Here is a 23,943-nt window from a genome sequence, read left to right on the forward strand (position 1 = left end):
GGAGTCGGTAATTGTAACCTTTACTCTTTTTGATTCATAAGGCTTTTGTACTCAAAGAAAGCAATTAGGCACAAGTATAATTCCAACAAAAATATGCTTTACCGAGCCAAGTCTCGATTGAGATATAAAAGTAGTGAAACGTCATCGGATTACGTAGTAGTAACGAATTGTTTTTCTAAAACAATCTTTACAAAATCCAAAAAAATGACAAGTTACGCCTAGAGAAATTATTTTTTTCTCAACTGGATCTTCATAGGACGGTGTGATTTTTGGGAATCCCAGATCTCTGACAAGTTAGTTGGCGCATTGTTGGCGCTTGTAACGTGAAGTCCGTTTGTCAACTTCGACATAATTGTGTCACATTTGTGATTGGCTAAATAACTAAATGAGCCAATCGCAAGCAAGGCTGTAACGTTGAACTAACCTCTCGATACTAACGCCATCTAGCGATCGAGCTATATTAAGCGCGAGTAACTTATATTGTATCCTGAGACCGTGTAAAGTTCCCACGGGACATGGACAAAGTTGCGAAAAACAGCTAGGTAGTACTTTATAAAATTACGTAAAGTTACCGTTATATTTAAATCTGGGACGCTTTGTCCTAAGAGCTTTGTTGGGGCATCGTAAATTATTTACAATATTGGTTTAGGCTTAGGGATTCGGCGATAGGCGAGGGGTGTTAATTTTGAATAAGATATGTGGCCCTTTGGGATATTCGGAGAATGTACCCCTAAAATGGAAGTTTGTAGCAATTTCAGCTACTTCGATTAACCTCTTGAGATCTCATGCCCACATTGCTCGAAGAGCAGATAACCGTTGGAGGAAAAATCCTCGAGTGGCGACTACGGACCGGAAGACGAAGCGTCGGCAGGCGTCCCACTAGGTGGACTGACGACATCGTGAGAGTTGCGGGCAACCGATGCAAGTGGCGAGTTGTCGGTCTAAGAGGAAGGCTTTTGTTCAGCAGTGGACGTCTTCCGGCTGATGATGATGATGATGATCTCATGTACATTTATTAACAAATACCATAATTTTAACTTATAATGTCAATCGAGTTAAGTTCACAATTACTTCACCTTATTATATGTTTTATAAATGTCAGCGGCCGATCGTAAAATCCGCCAGATCATGAAATTCCTAGGTACTTCATGAAATGGCGCCATCTCACGATATGCCTAATAGTTGGCCAGGCATATCACGATGTGCCTGAGAAACAATGCGGCAGATCGATTAGAGCAACGCATTTGTCGATATCCCTAGCTTTATACCGGGCATATCGTGATATGCTGAAAAAAAGAAAAATTTAGGTACGACAAGCGAAGCGAGGAGTGGTTAATATGAATTGTGACCACTACGAACGAGCCGAGCGAGCGAAGCGAGCATGCCGCGGCAGCGGCCGGCGAAGTGCCAGAACCGATATGGCGGCATTTCATGATATGCCTAGGAATTTCATGATCTGCCTAAACGTCGTCACTAGGCAAATCGTTAAACGGTGAGTTTCTAACGATATGGCGGATGTCCCTTAGCCGATTCATGAAATGGCGCCATTTCACGATATGCCTAGGAATTTCATGATCTGGCGGATTTTACGATCGGCCGCCAACATTATACATTATTATTTAAATTGGTGATCAGAAGTAAAAAAAAGTTAATAACCATCCTGTCGGATGAATTCAATAAGTACCTACCTAACATCTTATGCAATTAGCTCGCTGTTCAATTAATTATAATTAATGATATTGTTAAACTACTGTATACTATACACGGTTATTCAACATTCATTATTGAAGTGAAGTAGAACTTATGGGGAATCCCGCGTAAGCCTCAAGCCTTGTTTTTTTGGGTTTAGTCACCTTAAGGGCTAAAGGTAGGTCCTTGCTTTGATTTACTTGATTTTTTATTATTATAAGTAATTTATTTAAAAAATGTAGTAAAAACTATCCTAAAAAACTTTAGGCTATATATACAATTCGTCTAAGTTTTGATTTTAGTTTTTCGTAAGCCTAGAACTGCATCATTCATTACAATGCTAGGAAGTAAAGCGATAAGTTTGAAGTTATCAATCGAGCACCGCAATACATTAATACTCGTACGATACCTACAGCTTGCTCGTTTTTTTCTCGCAGATCTCAGCTGGGTTTAAGGCTGGAAACAGTGCTCGATCGACACGTGTCGGGTTAGAATTACATATCTCCATTTCTTCCGTGGATGTCGTATGAGGTGACAAAAGATATAGGTACGAGTATACCGTAGGAGACTTAAAACCTAAAATTGCTAAAAGTGGCTCCGAAGTTGTAACGTTTCGTGTGCTCTGCCTACCTACCCCATTTGGGAATACAGCCGTGATGTTTGTGTATGCTAATATGTATTACTGTCATTACTTAACTACTGTTATCTCTATCAAGCCAAAGATTGACTTACTGTTATTTATCCCGTACGCTGTGGCAATGCGCTGGCGCAAGTGAAAGTGCTCCAAATACCGCGTAACTTAGCAAAAATGCAATCGAAACAGTTTGCACGTTAAGTCATTAATAATAAAGACCATTTCTACTCAATTGGTTTATTTAAATTCGTAAAGCAAGTTGGATTTTCGAAGGTGCAAGCAACAGCTCCGGTAGCCGTGATCGTCTAGTGGTTAGGACCCTACGTTGTGGCCGTAGTAACCCAGGTTCGAATCCTGGTCACGGCAGTGATACACTGTCGCGGCGGAGCAATTTTTTTATTATGTATGTACATTGTTGCCTATACCGACAGTCAAGTACCTAAATCTGACAGTCAAATTGAAATTCCGGCAATTACCTACATTTTCTTGAAAATCCCGAATATAACATCGTTGTCTTCTTTTACGTTTCATGTCAAAGTCAAAGTCAAAATATCTTTATTCAATTTAGCTATAACAAGCATTATGAATGTCAAATCTTTAAAAACCTTGCTGAGAAGAATCCAATCAACGAGGTATATATTTTTTTAAAAACAGATTTAAATATTCATGACGTGAATATCAAGTTTCATGACGAACACCTATGAAAAGTTAAATGTATCTGTGTTATGTTTGCGTTTATTGTCCAATAAGTTTAATATTTAAACAAAACCGTACTGTAAATACAGTGGAACTACCCATTTGCTCTCCTACTATAATCTGTTAGATTTTACCCGCGGTTTCCCAAACTTACAACGTTGTAGTTATTTATATTAATTTATACCTAGTGCCATCCACGAAGACGAGTGATTTTGTCAAAATTAGACATTAATAACATTGTAATAAGAACCACGGCACGCGTCATCGTGAATGACTCTACCTATATTTATTTTTCATAAAAGCCAACCCGTGTCTCAATCTTATATCTCAAAGCTTAGTGGTTGAGATTACGGGCTTTTATCCCAATCCCGCGGGAATATAGAGAGAAAAAGTACCTAACCTATGTATTTACAACCCCCCTTACCCACAGCAGAAACCCACTTATTTCCATACACAAAATCCGCCCCGTTCGTTTTAACGAGTAACAAACCAAACACACACGCACACACAAACTTTCGCGTTTGTAATATTAAATACATAGGTAGTAGGATTTAGTAGGTCGTTGTTAATTAAATAAAAATGTTAAATAAATAAAAGCACATTTTCCCTCATAATTTACGCACAACAAAGGAACTCGTCACGTTTTGTGAAAAATAAGTAGAGTAGCTGGTTATCCTGGAGCGGGGAGGAGATTAATTATGAAACATAGGCTAATAAAGCGAGGCACATTTTAGGACCAGCCAAGACCGAGTGGGTCAAAAGCCGAGCGTTTTAACAGCGCGGTTCAACCTCACTAATTAGTCCATAATATAAAATGTTCATTGATTTTTAGTAACACAAGATTGATGGTTGCAATGCTTTGCGGCTTTACGCACAATACTTACATTATGTATCGCACAAACGCCTTACCTTACCTAATCATTATCCAAGTAATTAGTCGTGATAATAAATCTACGGGTTATCTTTCTACACTTATATTATAAGATTTGTAAGTATTTCTGTATGTTTGTAACGAATAAACTCATAAAGTACTGGACCAATTTCAAAAATTCTTTCACCATTAAAATGACTTGACCATTAACTTGCCTTTGAGTGACTAAGGATATATATTATTTGTTACTAGCGACCCGCCCCGGCTTTGTACGGGCACAATTTCCATAAAGATAATCTCTAAGCAAGTGCACTTCACACACGTTTAGGTATCAGCTCCATTACCCAAAAACTATACCTAATAAAACCAAAGCGGAAATTTACTTACCGAGTGCAAGCGCATGTTGTATAACCAAAGCGAGAGTGCTCCAGTTTTGGCGGAATGTCTTATTAAATTTCGCAGCCACTGTCACCAGCTCCGGTAGCCGTGATCGTCTAGTGGTTAGGACCCTACGTTGTGGCCGTAGTAACCCAGGTTCGAATCCTGGTCACGGCAGTGATACACTGTCGCGGCGGAGCATATTTTTTTAATGTCGTGATATAAATTTCGATTTTTTTTTCATGCAATTCAATACTTTTTTTATATATTATTGAAACTATTTTTATTGATGACGTCCGAGTTTAATTCAGCTACAGTTTCGTTTTTTTATAAAAAAGGCGTCCGCGAAAAAAGAAATTCTAGGAATTTTTGAGTAAAGTTCTGTACCTACCTCATAAGAATACAAGAGCCTATTTGGAATCACCTCGCTGTACATCCGATTGTCCCACTGAGTCAAACCTTTATGGTACACACACCTGTATTTATATGGTGCCTACCCCAATAGGTACACTTTGGGCAATCGACCTAGAAATTTTGCTGGAATAGCTGAATGAATACGCATCATAATATCTACGCAGGAAAAAATATCCAAGTTTCTTACACAAAATGACTCCATTTATTATAATACCGATAAAATAAACAATTTTTGTTTGCGAACAATATTTTTCTAAAGAATTTTCCAGCAACTTTCCCGTCCTATTTGTCTTGGAACAGTGAACGAAAGGAAACACGCTTGTATAATGTATAGAAAGATCTTCAGAAAATTGCCCAGAGATAGACATCGAGAGCGTTCCCTCCATACAATTTGTCCCGTCATTTAGCTTAGTTGTAACAAAGTTTTTGTCTCAATAGTATTCTCTGTCAGCATAAGAAGAAATAAAGAGTAAGACGGGACAAACGTAATGGGTCTGTCTAGACTTTAGTTGAAGATGCAGCGGATGCAATAATGCCGGCACAGACTTTTTAGGACTCTTTAGCAGCTAGGAACACTTAGGTATGGTATGTCGTACTCACATAAGGCACAGCTCATGTTAATTGATTGCTGGTGTATATGTGTTAGCCTATCCATGCAAATTTAGATTGAATAGTGAACAAATAACCTAACCTAAACATCAAAAAGTTGGAAAACCCCCGACTTTGTCACTTCAAAGTTAAAGATCTCAAAAACGGCTAAACTGATTTTGATAAAACATGTCTAAGAACCATCGCTAGAAAACTTGCTTTCAATTAAAAAAACTACATTCAAATCGGTCCACCCGTTTAAGAGCTATAGTGCCACAGATAGACAGACAGACATACAGACACACATAGCATTCAAACTTATAACACCCCTCTTTTTGCGTCGGGGGTTAAAAAGGGCTTTGACCATTTTGACTTTGTAACATACAATACAACCATGGTTGTAGCTTTTCATGATGTGCCTTATTGTGAATACATTTATTGGTAATCCAAGTATTTAATGTTCAGGCAACAAGACGATCTCCCCTGTTCTCTCTATGATTTTTAAAGTTTCATGCCTAAGTTGGTTAAAACGAAAGACTTGTACAATTATAGTTGTAGTAGGTATTAATTTATTGTCTGTTTAGCTGTCTGGCAGACCGTCCATCTGTCATTCATTACCTATTTTTCAGGAGCGCGTTTGATGCACGTGTTAGTTTATTTTCACTGCCTAGTACCTAGTAGCATACCTAGCTAGTAGTTACCCTAGTACAGTCAACGTCATAAATAAGTGATCACTTTTGTGCCTTGTCACTTTAACGTCATGTTTGAAAAGCCATACGAAGTTGTGTAACGACTGAAAGCGACAAGGTACAGAAATTATCACTTATTTATGACGTTGACTGTACTGAAAATATTAACTTTTAAGTCAACGCAATCGAAAGTAACAGGAAAGAAGCATCGTCATAACAAATGAAAATTGTAAAAAACAATAAAATAAAGAGAATATGCGCACAAAACTACGTAACATCAATAAAAAATATTTTTATCTCGTTTTAAGAGCGTTTATACCTGCTGAGCTGGCAACGTTGCATTTTTGTTAGTTTTTCTCGATTATTTTATAAAAATTGAATGAAAATTAAAATGTGATCTGACAGAACTCTTCTTAATATTAAGTTAATGTGTCCACTCTAATGTTCGTGATATACTTTTATATTATTTAAAAACGAACAAAGAAAATGTTAGTCTATCACGAAATTATTGGAGTAGACACATTAACTTATGTATGTATATATATATTAAGAAGAGTTCTATCAGACCACATTTTTATTTTTCATTATTTTTTTGGAATAATCGAGAAAAACTAACGAAAATGCAACGTCGCTAGCTAAGCAGGTATAAACGCTCTTAAATACGAACTCCCTGGTGTTAAATTAAATAATATTCTTTCGTAAAAATGTTTCTTAATCTGTCACTTATGCGATCGTCCCTCCATTTCGACAGTACATTAGATATTCTACTTATAATCTTAATGGAATCGTAATAATTTAATTACTGAACACCTTCTTGAGCACTTTATCCGGGAAATTCAGGGAACATTTCAAAGATAATAAAATTTACGTTTAGACTTTCATTTGGGTAATTTTAATTTAATTTCTTCAGTTGACACGTAATTTTTAAGGTTTCATATCCGAAGCCCGACAAACGGAACCATATCACTACGTCTTCGCTGTCCGTCTTTCTGACGCAAAAAGATTATGTGTTATAAGCTAACCTGTGACCTGTGATCTGGACGTCTGTCCGTGGCATTATACCCCAAAACCCTAAATAGTTGAAAAATTGTATTATTTCATTTGTTTATTGTTCTTTGCACAGATTCAACATTTCTATGCTAGTCTCACAGTGCTTTGGTTTTTACTGTTGTGCTGTGTGCTGTTGTGTTGTGTTGTGTTGTTGTTGTGTGTTGTGTAATTTATTAAAAAAAAATCGTAATAAAATTCGTTTTATTGATCTGGAAAAAATTAAGGACAATTTTATTTTACGATTGTTATTATTTATTTATTAGACATGCCAACAGTACATGAACAAGACTTTTAAATTAATGTAAATTCCACCAATAACAGGCATGCAACAGCATTGATCATGTTTGGGGAAATACACTAACAAGTAAAACTATAAGACTAATGTAATTACACTAATTAAATTAATAACAAAAAAAGGAAACTAAGGGTTCAGCATTTTTCGCTTAATTGAACATAAAGAGTCTTGAAAGATGTCCAACTTGAATTGATATTCTAGGTCTAGGTTGTTAGTTGTCCAGGTCCCGCCTGGGCGGAAAGTTGTTCGCTCGCCGACAAGTTCGCGTGTTGCATTTAGGTACAGTAATATTAATGTTCTGTAACAAGTAAGTATCAGACACAGTCCCATTTATAATTTTCTTTAACATCGCTATATCAAGGAAGGAGCGTCTGTCTAAAAGAGAGTTAATTTTAAAGAACTTAAGCCTTTCTTCATAATTAGCGCGTGGATCAATGCCTCTATCATGCGTCCTAAATACCAAAAACCTAGTGAAGCAGCGCTGCACTCTCTCTAAGCGATCTATGTCAACCCGATACAAAGGACTCCAAACCTGAGTCTCCAGACGCGAGCGAACCAGAAAATTAAAAAGTGTCTGAAATGTTTTAATTTGCGTGAAGTTACGGCCTATGCGCTTTATGGAGCCTAACATTTTATTACTTGCTTTTATCACGGATTCGAAATGTGCGATAAAATTAAGCTTGGAGTCCAGGTGAACACCGAGCTCCCTCACACTACTAACCTTGTTGGGTAAATAATAGGCAATAGGCTACGGAAATAGGTATGTATCTATTACCTATTGTTTACCTTGTAATTTTCTCTCTGTATAGAGAGAGAGAGAGAGAGAGAGAGAGAGAGCGAGACATTTATTTACACATATTCGATACACAGAAAAAACACGTTAGGAAGAAATAATAATAAAAAAAAAACATCGAATAGTATATATTGGGGCCCACTCAGCACAATGTTGCGGCAAGCCACAACGCTGTTTGTCAGTGGGACCCATATACTTACTTGTTTTCTGTATGGTTTAGTATTGTGGTCTCCAATAAAGAATAATTATATTGTATTGTACTGTGTAGTATTCATTATTTTACTGTATTGTTGCAGCGCGTGATGCGTGATGTACGGTAACGCGACCGAGGGCGCGGACGAGCCGCGGGCGCACGTCGCGCCGCTCCTGGCACTCTACGTCCTGGTCTCGCTTGTGGGAGTCATTGGTGAGCGAGCGAGACATGTTGCAGCGCGTGATGTGTGATGTATGGTAATGAAAGTTAGCTGCGGGCGCACGTCGCGCCGCTCCTGGCACTCTACGTCCTGGTCTCGCTTGTGGGAGTCATTGGTGAGCGAGCGAGACATGTTGCAGCGCGTGATGTGTGATGTATGGTAGTGAAAGTGAGCCGCGGGCGCACGTCGCGCCGCTCCTGGCACTCTACGTCCTGGTCTCGCTTGTGGGAGTCATTGGTGAGCGAGCGAGACATGTTGCAGCGCGTGATGTGTGATGTATGGTAATGAGAGTGAGCCGCGGGCGCACGTCGCGCCGCTCCTGGCACTCTACGTCCTGGTCTCGCTTGTGGGAGTCATTGGTGAGCGAGCGAGACATGTTGCAGCGCGTGATGTGTGATGTATGGTAGTGAAAGTGAGCTGCGGGCGCACGTCGCGCCGCTCCTGGCACTCTACGTCCTGGTCTCGCTTGTGGGAGTCATTGGTGAGCGAGCGAGACATGTTGCAGCGCGTGATGTGTGATGTATGGTAGTGAAAGTGAGCCGCGGGCGCACGTCGCGCCGCTCCTGGCACTCTACGTCCTGGTCTCGCTTGTGGGAGTCATTGGTGAGCGAGCGAGACTTGTTGCAACGCGAGATAGAGTGGACGAGTCGCAGAGACACGTTGCCCGCTCCTAGCACTCTCTGTCCTGGACCCTGTAGCATTTGTTTCGATTTATCTCTATTTATTTTGTTATTGTTTGATCTAGGTAATGTAAGTCTTATGGCGGCGCTGGCGTCGGGCGGCGCGGCGCGCCTGCGCACTCCGCAGCTCCTTAGCGCGTGCGCGGCGGACTTGCTCGTGTGCGCCGCCAGCGCGCCGCTCGCGGCCGCTCGTGCCGCTCGGCTACACACTGCCACTTGCCACGTCAGCTACTACGTAGAGGTAAGACCCTCCGTCGTTATCCATCATCATTGTGAGACTAAACACGTCCACTAGTTAGGTAGTAAGGTACATAAAAAACAGATTACAATGAGAAACAGATCTATAAAGACGAACTTGTCCCATAAATGGATATCTTCCATTGCAGAAAACCTTTGAACGATTGACAGAACAACAGAAACAAGAGTCGGTGTACACGCTTCATGAAAAGTTAAATGAGCTGAAATCTAAAATGATTTGCTTGTAGAAAGGATAAAATATGGGGCTACAAATCTTGCTTTTTTTTGTCCATAGTCGTTTCCAGTGGCAGCCAGCACGCTGTCGCTGGTTGCGATGGCGGCGGAACGCTGCGGTGCGGTCAAGCGGGGTCGCGGTAAGGTGTGCTCGCAGCCCTTCCTCGCTGTCTTCGCAGTGTGGCTCAGCGCGCTGTTGCTCAGTAAGTTACACCCTTCTTCACTGGTCGCGGTGGTGACGCACTGCTGCGACGTGATCAAGCGCGGTCGCGGTACTTACTCTTGTCTTCGCGGTGTGGCTCAGCGCGCTGATACTCAGTAAGTTACCTACTCCCATCATCACTGGTCGCGATGGTGGCGGAACGCTGCGGCGCGGTCAAGCGCAGTCACGGCAAGGTGTGCTCACGGCCCTTCCTCGCTGTCTTTGTGGCTCAGTGTACTGATACTCAAAAAGTCAAATCCTTCTTCACTGGCTGACTGTCTAAAATTAACCTGTGAAAGAAAGGGGCTGATGGAATAAGGTCGTGCAGCTCAGAAGGTCGAATGGGTACCGCGGATTGAAAAGCGCAACGTAGGATTTCCACCAACCAGATGGTAGGATGACCTGGTTAAAGCCGCAGGTTCACGGAGGATGCAGGCCGCTACCAACGACGCAACTGGATGTCTATGGAGGAGACTTGTGTCCTATGGCTGATATGATGACGATGAGTTCAGAAGCTGTCTTTAAATAAGCATGCGAGTATCTTCTTGATAAACATAATCGAAAGCTAAAATCACAAAACTATTATATAAACACAGCTTCAAAATTATTAACATAATCCTTATTCAATGATTCCATCATCTTACTCGTACAAGTTTATGCAAGTCCAACCCGCTGTGTCCTAGATTAAACTCCTCGCAGCCGACCCGACCTGTTGAATACCCGTACTCCAGGCACTCCAGCCCTTGTGCTATTACGAACTTTTAAATGAGAGCCCGAACTTTTATTTTTCCGCCGAGAATAATTCGAGGCATTCTCTTAAAGGTTTAGGAGTCTGCTGAATTAGATTAGGAACAAACTTTCACGGACTTAATGTAATACTTTAAAGACGGAACTTTCATACAGTATCCCGAATAAAATTAAGAGTAATTTTCCAAATGAACGTAAGACATCAGTTACGCGCTCATTCTGGCGTCATTTCAGTTCTGTCACTGTCATTCACATCAGCATGACGAATATTATTGAAAACATTTAAATTTCATCAATCTGGACTCTCAGCCCATCAGTCTATAAAAGTGTTACATATTCTTTCTTTCTTCATTCTGACCAGATGAATGTAGGTACTGAACTGTCACCAAAAAGGCGTATAAACGATGTCTTTCATAACTTACACTCGTGGAAATGAATGTAGGATAAATGCTGCAATTGCTACTGACATAAAAAACCTATGAATTGCATTTTTTGAAAGAAAAGTTGTAGATATAGTGGATTTTAAACGTATCGTGTTCATATCCGCAGGTGTTGCAGCAGTGACTTCAAACTGCGTGCCATGGCCGCCGCTAGCAGCGGCCCACGCGCTCATCACTTACTGCTTCCCAGTGCTGGCCGTAACACGATGCCACTGGGCGGTCCGCGTGAAGCTCACAGCCCTATCACTAACCGCTCGAGCGGCCCACGGGGAACTGCCCCTACCAGTCCCATTAATTCAAAGACCAACCCACGTCATCATCGTAGCTGGAGTCGGACCGAGAGAACGCCGTGACGCCGTCGACGCAGGCGATGTCAGATCAAAGAAACTACAACCCAGTCTTCTAGGGCCTCAGCCGTTGACATCGACGCTGCATTCCCGCCGGCGTCTCGGCAACGTTCTCATAGGCATAGCGGCCATCTTCGCTGCGTGTTGGTGCCCGTATGCTACTATAGTTATCTGTGGCGCATTCGGACTACAAGCTCCATTGCTGCTGCAGCAATATGCGTTGCTGTTTGGACATGCTCACTCAGCTCTGAACGCGGCGGCGTATTGGGTGTTGAATAGACATGCTTTGACGTCTGCTTGCGCGGCGTGGCGACTGCCTCAGCTACGGGTGCGGGAAGAAAGACCCTCGTCTACAAATGAAGCAGCATTAGGTGCTTTCCATCCTCGTCTCGCTCGCCCCGCGCCTTCGCCAAGACCACCGCCCTCTAGTTATTTATATTAATGTCCATCTCCCGCCTTGCTGAAGCGTTTCGTATTTGGAATTAAATGGATAGATTAAGGTGTCTGTCTAGGCGTGGTGTTAAGTGTTGTTTCTTGCGCTATGCTTACGCTGGCGCAACATCGTTCCACGTACTAACCTACTGGTAGAAACCTGCTTTATACGAAGTGTAGTCATCGAGTAATCTTTCATCCGGCATAATTCTAACTGTCCGAAACCTACTTCGTATCATATGTGCCTACCACAGGCTAACTTTAGGAAAACTATAATTTTTTGGCATAATCCCAGTACCTACTTGGCATTACAATCAGTTCGCATAGCACTCATTATGAAAAAGCGAACGGGCAAATAAAAATAACATTAATTCTAAAGACATGAAAATTCAGCTTTCCTTCATTTAGTTTTACTTTTTACTCCCATTAAACCATATCTATTTTTGGTGTCATAATAGGTAAATGTCTACTTGAAAATGTTCATTTAAGTTCAAGCGTTTTGGCACCTTCACATCACATCTCATAACATCTGCCTCATCCAGATTTCTCTATTATGGTGTACATGTATAGCGGGAGCACCTACCTACCAACTCTACCATACCAACCTTAGTACGTTGTATAGCGTGGTCCCCACCACAATGAAGAAAATCTCTCTCGATACCTGATTCAATTATTACCACAACGGAAGGGCAAGACACTGTATTTAGTTTAAAGTTAACCTTGTTAAAGATGTTGCGAAGCGTAAGCAAGCATCTGTAGATAAGAGACGCAGCAAGGCCCCTATCTTCTAAGTTCTGTCGATCTGTGATTCCTGTCTGTCAGTGCCTCGTTGCCCGGTCCCCGGGAGCCGTATTCTTCGTTATAAACGTGGTTGTTTGATAATTTTATGGAGACTAATTACCGTGAAGCAATAAAGTGTATGAAACACTTACTTTCGTTTTATTGTCGTCGTAAATGGCTGTATGACTCATCGCTTCCTGTTATATCTCTCCGACAACATAAAAATCCCAATGAACTATAGCTACAAGAAGAAAAATCATTTTCGAAATTGGGTAAAGGACTCCTCTCAGAATAAGAGGGATTGGGACGTAGTTCCCACGCGGGCCCAATGCGAACTGGAAACTTCACACACACCCATTATATTAATAAATGCGAAAGTTTGTAAGTCTGTTTTTTTGTTACCTACTTCATCACGTCTAAACCGCTGAACTAATTTAGATGTAATTCGGTATACAGATAGTTTGAGTCCCGGAGAAGGACATAGGACATTTTTATCCCGGAAAATTAAAAGTTCCGGCGGAACGAATTTTTCGCGGAGGAGTCGCGGGTAACGGCTAGATAGGTATAATATTCGCATCGAAAATACAAACTGAGACATGGATGCACAGAAAAACCAGAAAAAGAGACCAGCGCTGGGAACTGAACCCAGGTCCTCAGAAATCCGTGCTGCGTGCTATAATCCCTACACCACCGCTGGACAGGAGTCTAGACACAAATTTCTCCTATGCTCAGGTTGCTTTTTTTTACTACGCTACTTAAGCAGCAGCACTAGCGACATCTATGTTTCGCTCTCATCGAGAGACGTCACACTCTATTGGAACTAACCGCTCACCCAGACAAGAGATGTCGCTACTAAGCAATCAAATTATAATTGGTTTTTTGGAGTTTTTTTTTAAGTAACAAATTTGGAGTTGATATAAAAAATACAAAGAGCATTAGCAAAAAAAACACGTTTGTTGTTTGGGAGCCCCCCCTTAAATATTTGTTTTATTTTAATTTAATTATTTATTTTTAAAGTGAATGTACGATTAAATATTCTATGAATATTTCAAGCATCTACCTATTGCCGTTATTAATATCGAGCAAAAAACGGCAAAAAAAGTCTCGTTTGTTGTATCGGAGCCCCCTTAAATATTCATTTTATTCTGCTTTTAACCCCCGACGCAAAAAGAGGGGTGTTATAAGTTTGACCGCTATGTGTGTCTGTCTGTCTGTGGCACCGTAGCTCTTTTTTTATTTTTTATTTATTAACTCTAATAAAAAAACAAAAGAAGTACAGAAATACTTATAACTATAAACCTCTGCCAAACTGCGTAGCAGTTTGTTGGCAGAAAGTGTAGAACTCTCATTCACTATTTTGAATACTACACAACACTACACTAACACTATGCCGGCTGCGCAGGCGCGGCGCGCCGCGGTCCTTGGTACATTCTTATTTCTTAAACGGGTGGACCGATTTGAATGCGGATTTTATTTGAAATCAGGTTATCTAGCGATGGTTCTTAGACATGTTTCATCAAAATGGGTTTAGCCGTTTTTGAGATATTAAGCTTTGAAGTGACAAAGTCGGGGGTTTTCCAACTTTTTGTTGATAAGGTTAGGTTATTAGTATTTGCTGTTATAGCGGCAACAGAAATACATATAATCTGTGAAAATTTCAACTCTCCGACTATCACGGTTCATGAGATACAGCCTGGTGACAGACGGACAGACAGACGGACGGACAGCGGAGTCTTGGTAATAGGGTCCCGTTTTTACCCTTTTATGTTTTATTGTCTAACGCACTCGGAATCACAAAATAGTTATCACCACTTCTTTCTGTCACACGGCATAAGACGATGGTAGAAAGAGATAGCGAATGCAATCGCGAACGTCAAAGCGTTAGACAATTCGGCCACTGTTATGAACCAACCTACAAAAAGTTTGAAAACCCCCGACATCACTTCAAAGTTCAAAATCTCAAAAACGGCAGAATCGATTTTGATAAAACACGTCTAAGAACCATCGCTAAAAACCTGCTTTCAAATATAAAAAAACTGCATTCAAATCGGTTCACCCGTTTAAACCCCCCCAAACTTATAAAACCCCTCTTTCTGCGTCGGGGGTTATAAATAGAGATAATTATGCAACAAGTTACTAAAATGCACTCTATATTAGGTGATAGAAGGTGCATTTTAGTAACTTGTTGCATACTAATCTTAACTTTGGGAAAAATTTGGGTTGGTTCCTGTTTGCATAATTACGTCCAATTATGAATGTTATAATTATACCTACTAATCTAGATACCGGGTGGGCCCTGTAACGGAGCAAAAAATGAAAAAAAAAAGGTTCTGCTACTCAAATGAAAAAACTTTAGTTCTGCAATTTTCAATTTTATCATTATGTTTACTCCAAACAAATTAAATGATATTTATTTTTCAATGTACCTACGGCTTCCAATAACAAAATGACGGATTTCGCAATACATGGCTTGTCCAATTAAACTCATAATACAAGTTATTTTCAAAAGTTGTAGAACTAAATTAGCTCAAGATGAAGAGTGGAAGCTGTGGTTTAATTTTTTGCTCCTGTTACAGGACCCACCTTGTATATCTCGAACAGAATGGTACCTTACCTACGCCGTATATCTTTGCAAATTATGAACACTTGGTTGACGCACAAAGAATGTAGTACACGTAAACAAACAACAAAACATTTGAATATGAACAGAATCAAAATGTTTAACAACCCGTACATGAATTGGTTTATTAAATCGCTCATGCAATAATCCGGCCTAGCCTACATTACGTGATGTTATAATAATGGAGAGGAAACTCATTTTCATATGCCCCAATTGGCATAACAATCATTATAGATTGAATCCCATCCCCCATCCCAGCCTATATACGTCCCACTGCTGGGCACAGGCCTCCTCTCAGAACAAGAGGGCTTGGGCCATAGTTCCCACGCGGGCCCAGTGCGGATTGGGAACTTCACACGCACCATTGAATCGCTTCGCAGGTTTGTGCAGGTTTCCTCGCGATGTTTTCCTTCACCGCAAAGCTCGTGGTAAATTTCAAATGTAATGCCGAACATGAATTTCGAAAAACTCAGAGGTGCGAGCCGGGGTTGGAACCCACAACCCTCTGCTTGAGAGGTGACAGGTCAAACCACTAGGCCACCACGGCACCCGCGGCGGTATAGATTGAATGTTTCACCGATATCTAGGTAAGTAGTGAAAAGAACTCATAGTATGCCAGAAGGTCGGATTTTTGAGTACATTTTCTTTTTTTTTGTTGGCGATAACTTCTGATTGAATAAATTGTGTACATAGATTCCAGATACAAACATTTTGGCAATTAAACAAAAAAATTTATTGAATCAGGCGTTACTTTGCGGAGGTCCATATCAATGAACTAAAATAATTTCCTTGCTCACCCGCGACCTTACGATAGCTAAGCTTATGCAAAATATGCGTGTTCATGCAGTTCCTCCACCTCCACACTGTAAGAACACACACAAATCACACAAACCCATCTATCACCACCACCACACTACACTGACGCGTTTCGAACTCAAACAGAGCTCATCTTCAGAGTGACACAACCGTACACCATGCTACCAGTTGTTAGACTAAAGAACCACAACCACCGTTTTAACTTGTCACTGTAACTCCCAAGTACCCACATACGTTTCATGAAACAAAACAAAACTACCCACAAATTATTAATAAATTTTTTAACCGTCCTTCAAAACTACCTTGATTTTTTATTTATTTACTGTCAAGGCATGTTTTATTAACTACCATTGCTGAAATTAGATCCAAGCCGTAGCAAGGGAGATGAAACTAAATTTACCTGCTCATTAATAATAGACCCCATACTGTTGTATCTAATTATCTCCATGCATTCTAAAACATCGAGACGAAACCCCTTGCCACAATAATGTAACACTTCATACGAATCGGAGTCCGATAAAGAATGATTTAGTTCCAACAAATGTTTGGCAAAATTCGACTTATCAGGATGCTCATTCCTATATGCCGAAACATGCTCTTTAAATCTAGCATTAAAACTGCGTCCTGTCTGACCAACATATACTTTACTGCAGTCATTACAAGTGAGCTTGTATACACCCGATCTAGTTCCTTTATCTACCTTCTCTTTGTGGTTACAAAGTTTAGAGTACAAAGAGTTGTTAGTCTTAAAGGCTACCTTAACATTGTTTGATTTTAAAATACCACAAATTCTATCAGACAAACGACCAACGTATGAAATGCTACACCTATATTTGTTAGAAGACTGCGATGGTAACACGGCGTAAAGCATGCTATTCACTATCCGTGCCTGCTTCTTCTGAACCAAACTATTGACCATTGATTTAGTATAACCATTCGACAACGCTATCTGATAAATAGTATTTAACTCTAAATCAAAATCTTCCCTAGAAAGAGGTACAGTTAACAATCTATGTACATAACAATGAAAAGCTGCTAATTTATGCTGCCACGGGTGATTAGACAATGCTGGTATCACGGCATCTGTGTACGTGGGCTTTCGGTAAATTTTGAACTGGTGTTTATTATTAAATCTAATAATTGTCAAATCCAAAAAGTTTAACGAAAAATTTTCTTCTAATTCTTTTTTAAATTTTATTTTAACATGTTTGTTATTTAAACCATTCACAAACAAGTCGAGCTGTCTCATACTTCCCTCCAGCACAGAATTAAATCATCAACGTACCTATAATAATACACAATATTATTATTACCCACTATGTACCTATTTTCAAAGTAATCCATAAAAATATCTGCCATTAATGGACTCAGAGGTGATCCCATTGCTAAACCATCACTCTGTAAATAATACTGTCCATTAAACCGGAAATAATTTTGCTTCATGCATAAAGTTACCAAATCAATTAACTTCACAAACCTCCCCAGGATGTAAACGCTTCCTTTCCAAATGGTTTTTAAGAATAACTATTGTCTCACTATATGGTACATTAGTAAATAAACTATCTACATCTAAAGAAAGCAATGTTGCGTTAGGCGGAATGCTGTAATCTTTAATTTTGCTAACTAAATCCGAACTATTCTTCAAACTGTATGATGGGTTAAAAGAAGATTTTACACGAATAACACTATTTAATTTCCTTGCCAATTTATATGCTGGAGCACTCACATATGAGACAACTGGACGAACTGGCACATTATCCTTATGAATTTTAGGCAATCCATACAGAATTGGTGCCTGCGGATTCATAGGTATAACAAAACTCTTTTGTTGTTCGGTTTCAAAGGTAAATTGAGATTTTTTAACAAGCTTCTTTAATTCATTATGAAACGTTATTGTAGGGTCCTTTTGTAAAACTGTGAAACCATCTCCCTGAATTACATCTAAAACTTTTTGATTATATTGGCTTCTTTCTAAAAAAACAATACAATTACCCTTATCAGCCTTGGAAACAACCAAATCATTGTCATGCACTTTGCGTTGAACGGATCGCAAAGAATGTAATTCCGTTACATTGGCAACACACTCTGTAATATTTGTATTTTTAAGTGTATTCGCCACCAAAACCTTTGTCTCTAAATCACCGCTGTTACTCACAATTGCAACTTCTGAATCTACCGCCAAACCTTCCAATATTTTCTGATTTAATTTAGAGGGTAGATTATACTTCAAACCTTTTTCCAATAATTTATTTTCACCGTCCGAAAATTCTACATTAGTAAGATTTTTAACACGAGGGTAGAAAGTATGACCGTTATTAGATTCCCGGTTATTATTGTTGAAAGAATAAAAAGAATGTGATCTACGTCCCGTAAGCCAACGCAACTTTTTACATTGAGTTAAATACTTTTTATGAGCGTCCACTGAAGCAAATATTCGGGCTTTTTCATCCAAACAATCGAACTCAATTTTATGTAATTTATAAGTAAGCTCAGACTGCAAAATTTTAAGATGTAACTTTAAATTATCTCTAACACGAAACCAACTACGCGACTCTTCATTTAACCAAATTTTCTTAGCCCTCTCCATTGCAATTTTTGCAGCTATACTGGTATTATAACAACGGAATTGAATATAATTAGGTACAACATTCAAACGTTTACATTGTTGATTAAACCAAATATTTTGAACAGCTAGACGATGTTGCTTAGTTAATTTAAGATATAAACGTGCCTGCACGGCTACGCATGCCGATTTTAAATAATTTATTGAATCAGGCGTTACTTTGCGGAGGTCCATATCAATGAACTAAAATTATAATTAATATTATTATTAGAAGAAAATTTTTCGTTAAACTTTTTGGATTTGACAATTATTAGATATAATAAACACCAGTTCAAAATTTACCGAAAGCCCACGTACACAGATGCCGTGATACCAGCATTGTCTAATCACCCGTGGCAGCATAAATTAGCAGCTTTTCATTGTTATGTACATAGATTGTTAACTGTACCTCTTTCTAGGGAAGATTTTGATTTAGAGTTAAATACTATTTATCAGATAGCGTTGTCGAATGGTTATACTAAATCAATGGTCAATAGTTTGGTTCAGAAGAAGCAGGCACGGATAGTGAATAGCATGCTTTACGCCGTGTTACCATCGCAGTCTTCTAACAAATATAGGTGTAGCATTTCATACGTTGGTCGTTTGTCTGATAGAATTTGTGGTATTTTAAAATCAAACAATGTTAAGGTAGCCTTTAAGACTAACAACTCTTTGTACTCTAAACTTTGTAACCACAAAGAGAAGGTAGATAAAGGAACTAGATCGGGTGTATACAAGCTCACTTGTAATGACTGCAGTAAAGTATATGTTGTTAGACAGGACGCAGTTTTAATGCTAGATTTAAAGAGCATGTTTCGGCATATAGGAATGAGCATCCTGATAAGTCGAATTTTGCCAAACATTTGTTGGAACTAAATCATTCTTTATCAGACTCCGATTCGTATGAAGTGTTACATTATTGTGGCAAGGGGTTTCGTCTCGATGTTTTAGAATGCATGGAGATAATTAGATACAACAGTATGGGGTCTATTATTAATGAGCAGGTAAATTTAGTTTCATCTCCCTTGCTACGGCTTGGATCTAATTTCAGCAATGGTAGTTAATAAAACATGCCTTGACAGTAAATAAATAAAAAATCAAGGTAGTTTTGAAGGACGGTTAAAAAATTTATTAATAATTTGTGGGTAGTTTTGTTTTGTTTCATGAAACGTATGTGGGTACTTGGGGAGTTACAGTGACAAGTTAAAACGGTGGTTGTGGTTCTTTAGTCTAACAACTGGTAGCATGGTGTACGGTTGTGTCACTCTGAAGATGAGCTCTGTTTGAGTTCGAAACGCGTCAGTGTAGTGTGGTGGTGGTGATAGATGGGTTTGTGTGATTTGTGTGTGTTCTTACAGTGTGGAGGTGGAGGAACTGCATGAACACGCATATTTTGCATAAGCTTAGCTATCGTAAGGTCGCGGGTGAGCAAGGAAATTATTTTAGTTCATTAAACAAAAAATTACAAAGATGAAGCGCATGTTCGAGAGTGGAGGGGCTTTGATGTCACAAAGAATCACCTTTGGTGGTGGTGGCAGGTGGTGGTGGCAGGTCACCACTCACCACTAGTTACACTAACCTAACCAACAAAACGTTGGAAAACCCCCGACTTTGTCACTTCAAAGTACAATATCTCAAAAACGGCTTAACCGATTTTGATGAAACATATCTAAGAACCATCGCTTGATAACCTGATTTCAAATGAAAAAAACCGCATTCAAATCGGTCCACCCGTTAAAGAGCTACGGTGCCACATACAGATACACAAACAGACACACATAGCGGTCAAACTTATAACACCCCTCTTTTTGCGTCGGTGGTTAAAAATAGCAGCCTTCCAAATGTTTAGCAATTTTAGCGATTTCTTGTGTACTATTTGACTGATCTACGAGTATCTACTGCTAGTTGGGCCAATCAACTATTTTACCGACACTTTGGGCGTCTCCTGCGTTACCAAAATTGTCTCTGGCGTTACCAAAAAATCGTACTTCCAACAAGATATTTCACGGTTTAATATCTTAAACTTACGTAGGATGGCATGTATTCATGTACACCATCTATTAAATTACAGAAAAAACATGTTTACTTACAAAAATCTGTAATTGTTTGAAAAATGTCGCGGACAGATTAGTGTCGGTAAAAAAGTTGATTGGCCCAGTTATCATTGACATAAATTGATTCACATTTCTATTGTTAAATGCTCAACATTAAAAGCCATCACTAAAACGTCAATCATTAAAGCGGCCCTCAAACTTCATACATCACCCGCACTAATGAACGTCAGGCCTTCTCAAACTTCTCTGCCTTCCCATCCGTGAAATGAGGCCCGTAACTTTTCTTTTTCACTCCTTTGAAGTGTAATTTTGCCAATTTTACTTTTCAGAGTTGCCTTTTCAGTCGAAAGGCGGTGACGAGTGGAATAGTGACTTTGATGTATGGAAGCGTAGTTTGTCACATTGTATTAGGCTGGCTGAATGAGGGCTATCGTTTTTTGTCTCACTAGATGGCGCACTGTTGCGTGAGGTTTTAAGTATGGCTTTGAAAGTCTGTTATTACGGGCGTGAAAACAAAGTTAAGATTAAAATCATATTTAATACACCTTAAAACCGTACCATATAAATATCGAGCATGCCACAGTGTTGCAGTCCCTGTTTTGTTCGAAAAAAAGGGAGGACAAAGGTTTCCGAAAGACAAAACTGTCTCAAAACACAGACATTCATTGCCCCGGAACGCATATTTGCCATAATTAATTTCAGATATTGCAAAATATTCACAAAAATTTTCTAATTATAAATAAACCCGCGTAGCTCACCCAAATACTATGAGATTTGACATTTCGGAGACCTCACGCTACACTAGCGCCTCTAGCGGCGAATTCATTCGCGATAGCCCTCATTGGGATTGTATGTCGTATTTTGAATCATTATTATTTATCGTATTGTCTCCATTTTGCCAACGGACTTCCAATAGTGGCATTCAATAGCTAATCATAGAGTCGAAAACCTTCACTGAATTCTAAGGTAAGATCTCAACTTTACGATGCATTATTTAACCAAAAATAGATGCCTTGGAAACGATTATAACAGAAACTCACAGCTAAGAGGATTATCTCACTTCTAGAGCAGTCTTGAAAGGGTTATTTGTTTTCAGTACAGGCGGCCATACAACGACGTAAAAGCTTTGCTGAAGATGTCATAGGTCAAATCTAATTAAGCAATAACAGCTCTCTTCATCGTTTGTACTAATGGCAAAATAACTATCGTTACTTCACACGCAACATAGTGTTTTAATTATCTTTTTAATAAAAGATAAAAAAATTGAAATTTTAAATCGAAATATTATACTTTTTTTTAAATAAGTAATTTTTAATTCATATAAAACTAAAAATCAATCAAAATAGATCAATAAAACTAAAAAAAAATATTATAATAGTAATGCGTGAACAATCAAAGGTACATAGTAAGTGAACAATTGTTTCCGCTGTTGCTATTTCATTTCCTCGCCATTGAAGTGAAAAGCAGTGTAAAACTCGAGCATTAAACCCATTTTCCCCTCGACGCGGCGAGGCTGGCTATATGAACGTCTTGGGTGCAATGGCTCGTTTTATGCTCTTGTTGCACAATCTGCTATTTTGTTCGATTTAGTATTTATTCTAAGAGGAGGCCTGTGCCCAGCAATGGAACCTATATAGGCTGGGATGGTAAGTATGCAGCGGTAATGCAGACAAGCTACTAAGCCTTCATACGTGAAAAACAAATTATCGAATAAAAGCCGTTAATTAGTGCATTATTTATAGCACTAATTAAAAAAAATAAAAACAAAAATATAAAAAATAAACAGTCAAAAATAAAGCTCCGCCGCGACAGTGTATCATCACTGCCGTGACCAGGATTCGAACCTGGGTTACTACGGCCACAACGTAGGGTCCTAACCACTAGACGATCACGGCTACCGGAGCTGTGACGGAGGCTGCGAAAACAACCATCTTATTAAAGAACCAGGGCACTTTCACTGACGGTAGTTGTGCAATTGCGCTGTAAAGCAAGTCCATTTTTACCCGACTGCGAAGAAGGAGGGTTATGTGTTTGACGCGTATGTATGTATGTCTATTTCTATGTCCTCTCGTAACTACTCAACGACTGAACCGATTTTGATAAATGATACGTCATTGTATTTGTCTTGATGACGCGAGTGACACTGGGTACATGAAATTCTTGAAAAATCAAAATAATGGATTTTTGACGCCAAATTGTATGTTTTCAAAAACTGTTTTTTATTCAAACCAATCGAGTGGGGTAGCAAATGAAAGCTAATAATTAGCCCATTCTAAATATGTATGGGTTATAATAGTTTTAGGGGCTGTTTCACCATCCATTGATTAGTGTTAACTGGCGGTTAGGTGTGATGCCATCTCTATTTGTTTTGTTCGAATAGACGGAGACGGCATCACATTTAACCGTCAGTTAACACTAATCAATGGACGGTGAAACAGCCCCTTAATCTATCTTTTTCACAGAACTATTAAAAAAGTGTGAAATAAAACAATAAATAAAAAAAAAAAAAAACCCGACTGCCTAAAAATACTAAAAAGAAGAAACAAGCCTAGTGGGCTAGAACTTTGTTAAGTAGCTAACTTAAAGTTCAACAGTCGGGACCCATTTAAATCGTGACGCTCAAAAATTCTTACCTAATGGGTCCCGACTGTTGAACTTTAAGTTAGCTACTTAACAAAGTTCTAGCCCACTAGGCTTGTTTTCTTCTTTTTAGTATTTTTAGGCAGTCTGGTTTTTTTATATATATATTGTTTTATATCTTTATGTTAAGCATGATTGTCACTGAAATGTAAAAAATTGTGTGAATGTTTGTGTGTGTGTGTGTGTGTGTGTGTGTGTGTATTGTATGTGTGTGTTGTTTGTTTTTCTTTTATGCTAAAATGGCTGAATAGATTTGGATAAACTTTGGTAGGTACGTATACATATAGCTGGAAGTCTGGAATAACACATAGGTTACTTTTTATCCTAATATTCCCACACGATCATCGGTGTAAATAAAGTCTTGAAACTTCAACCACACTTCGATGACCTACTTATTCTAAGAACCAATACATTTCCATTCTAACAAGTCAAATCACGATCGTTTTCCGATTCTATAAACGAGTAAACACCAATGTGTATGACAGCCGTGTTCGAAATCAAGATAAGGCGGCAACTAAACGCACGACTAAAACTCAATCTAAGTTAACTTAAACTGCGATTAGTTTGCAGGCTGTCCCGGCAAGCAAACACGTTTACTACAT

At 39.2% G+C, this 23,943-nt stretch overlaps 1 protein-coding gene and 3 non-coding genes across 5 annotated transcripts in view; 3 read left to right on the plus strand and 1 right to left on the minus strand.

The window, feature by feature from the left end:
• The window catches only part of LOC141438195 (uncharacterized), a 102,016-nt gene extending 89,280 nt beyond the window's left edge, over positions 1-12,736 (plus strand). Inside the window, exons 2-5 of one of the 2 annotated variants that reach the window (XM_074101953.1) lie at positions 8,394-8,503; positions 9,256-9,431; positions 9,723-9,864; positions 11,160-12,736. In XM_074101953.1, coding sequence (XP_073958054.1) covers positions 8,407-8,503; positions 9,256-9,431; positions 9,723-9,864; positions 11,160-11,839 — 1,095 coding nt within the window. In that variant the 5' untranslated portion in view covers positions 8,394-8,406 and the 3' untranslated portion in view covers positions 11,840-12,736. Of the gene's footprint in view, positions 1-8,393; positions 8,504-9,052; positions 9,114-9,255; positions 9,432-9,722; positions 9,865-11,159 lie in introns of those variants that run through there. The other variant, XM_074101952.1, reaches the window with a different exon arrangement.
• On the plus strand, positions 2,618-2,689 carry TRNAH-GUG (transfer RNA histidin (anticodon GUG)). Its single transcript has one exon. It is a non-coding gene; the product is annotated as a tRNA-His (tRNA).
• On the plus strand, positions 4,374-4,445 carry TRNAH-GUG (transfer RNA histidin (anticodon GUG)). Its single transcript has one exon. It is a non-coding gene; the product is annotated as a tRNA-His (tRNA).
• A 9,788-nt stretch (positions 12,737-22,524) lies between the features above and the next one.
• On the minus strand, positions 22,525-22,596 carry TRNAH-GUG (transfer RNA histidin (anticodon GUG)). The gene has a single exon. It is a non-coding gene; the product is annotated as a tRNA-His (tRNA).
• Between the last annotated feature and the right edge of the window lie 1,347 nt (positions 22,597-23,943).

The sequence above is a fragment of the Choristoneura fumiferana genome, chromosome 18 (genome assembly GCF_025370935.1).
Source record: "Choristoneura fumiferana chromosome 18, NRCan_CFum_1, whole genome shotgun sequence".
NCBI lineage: Eukaryota > Metazoa > Arthropoda > Insecta > Lepidoptera > Tortricidae > Choristoneura > Choristoneura fumiferana.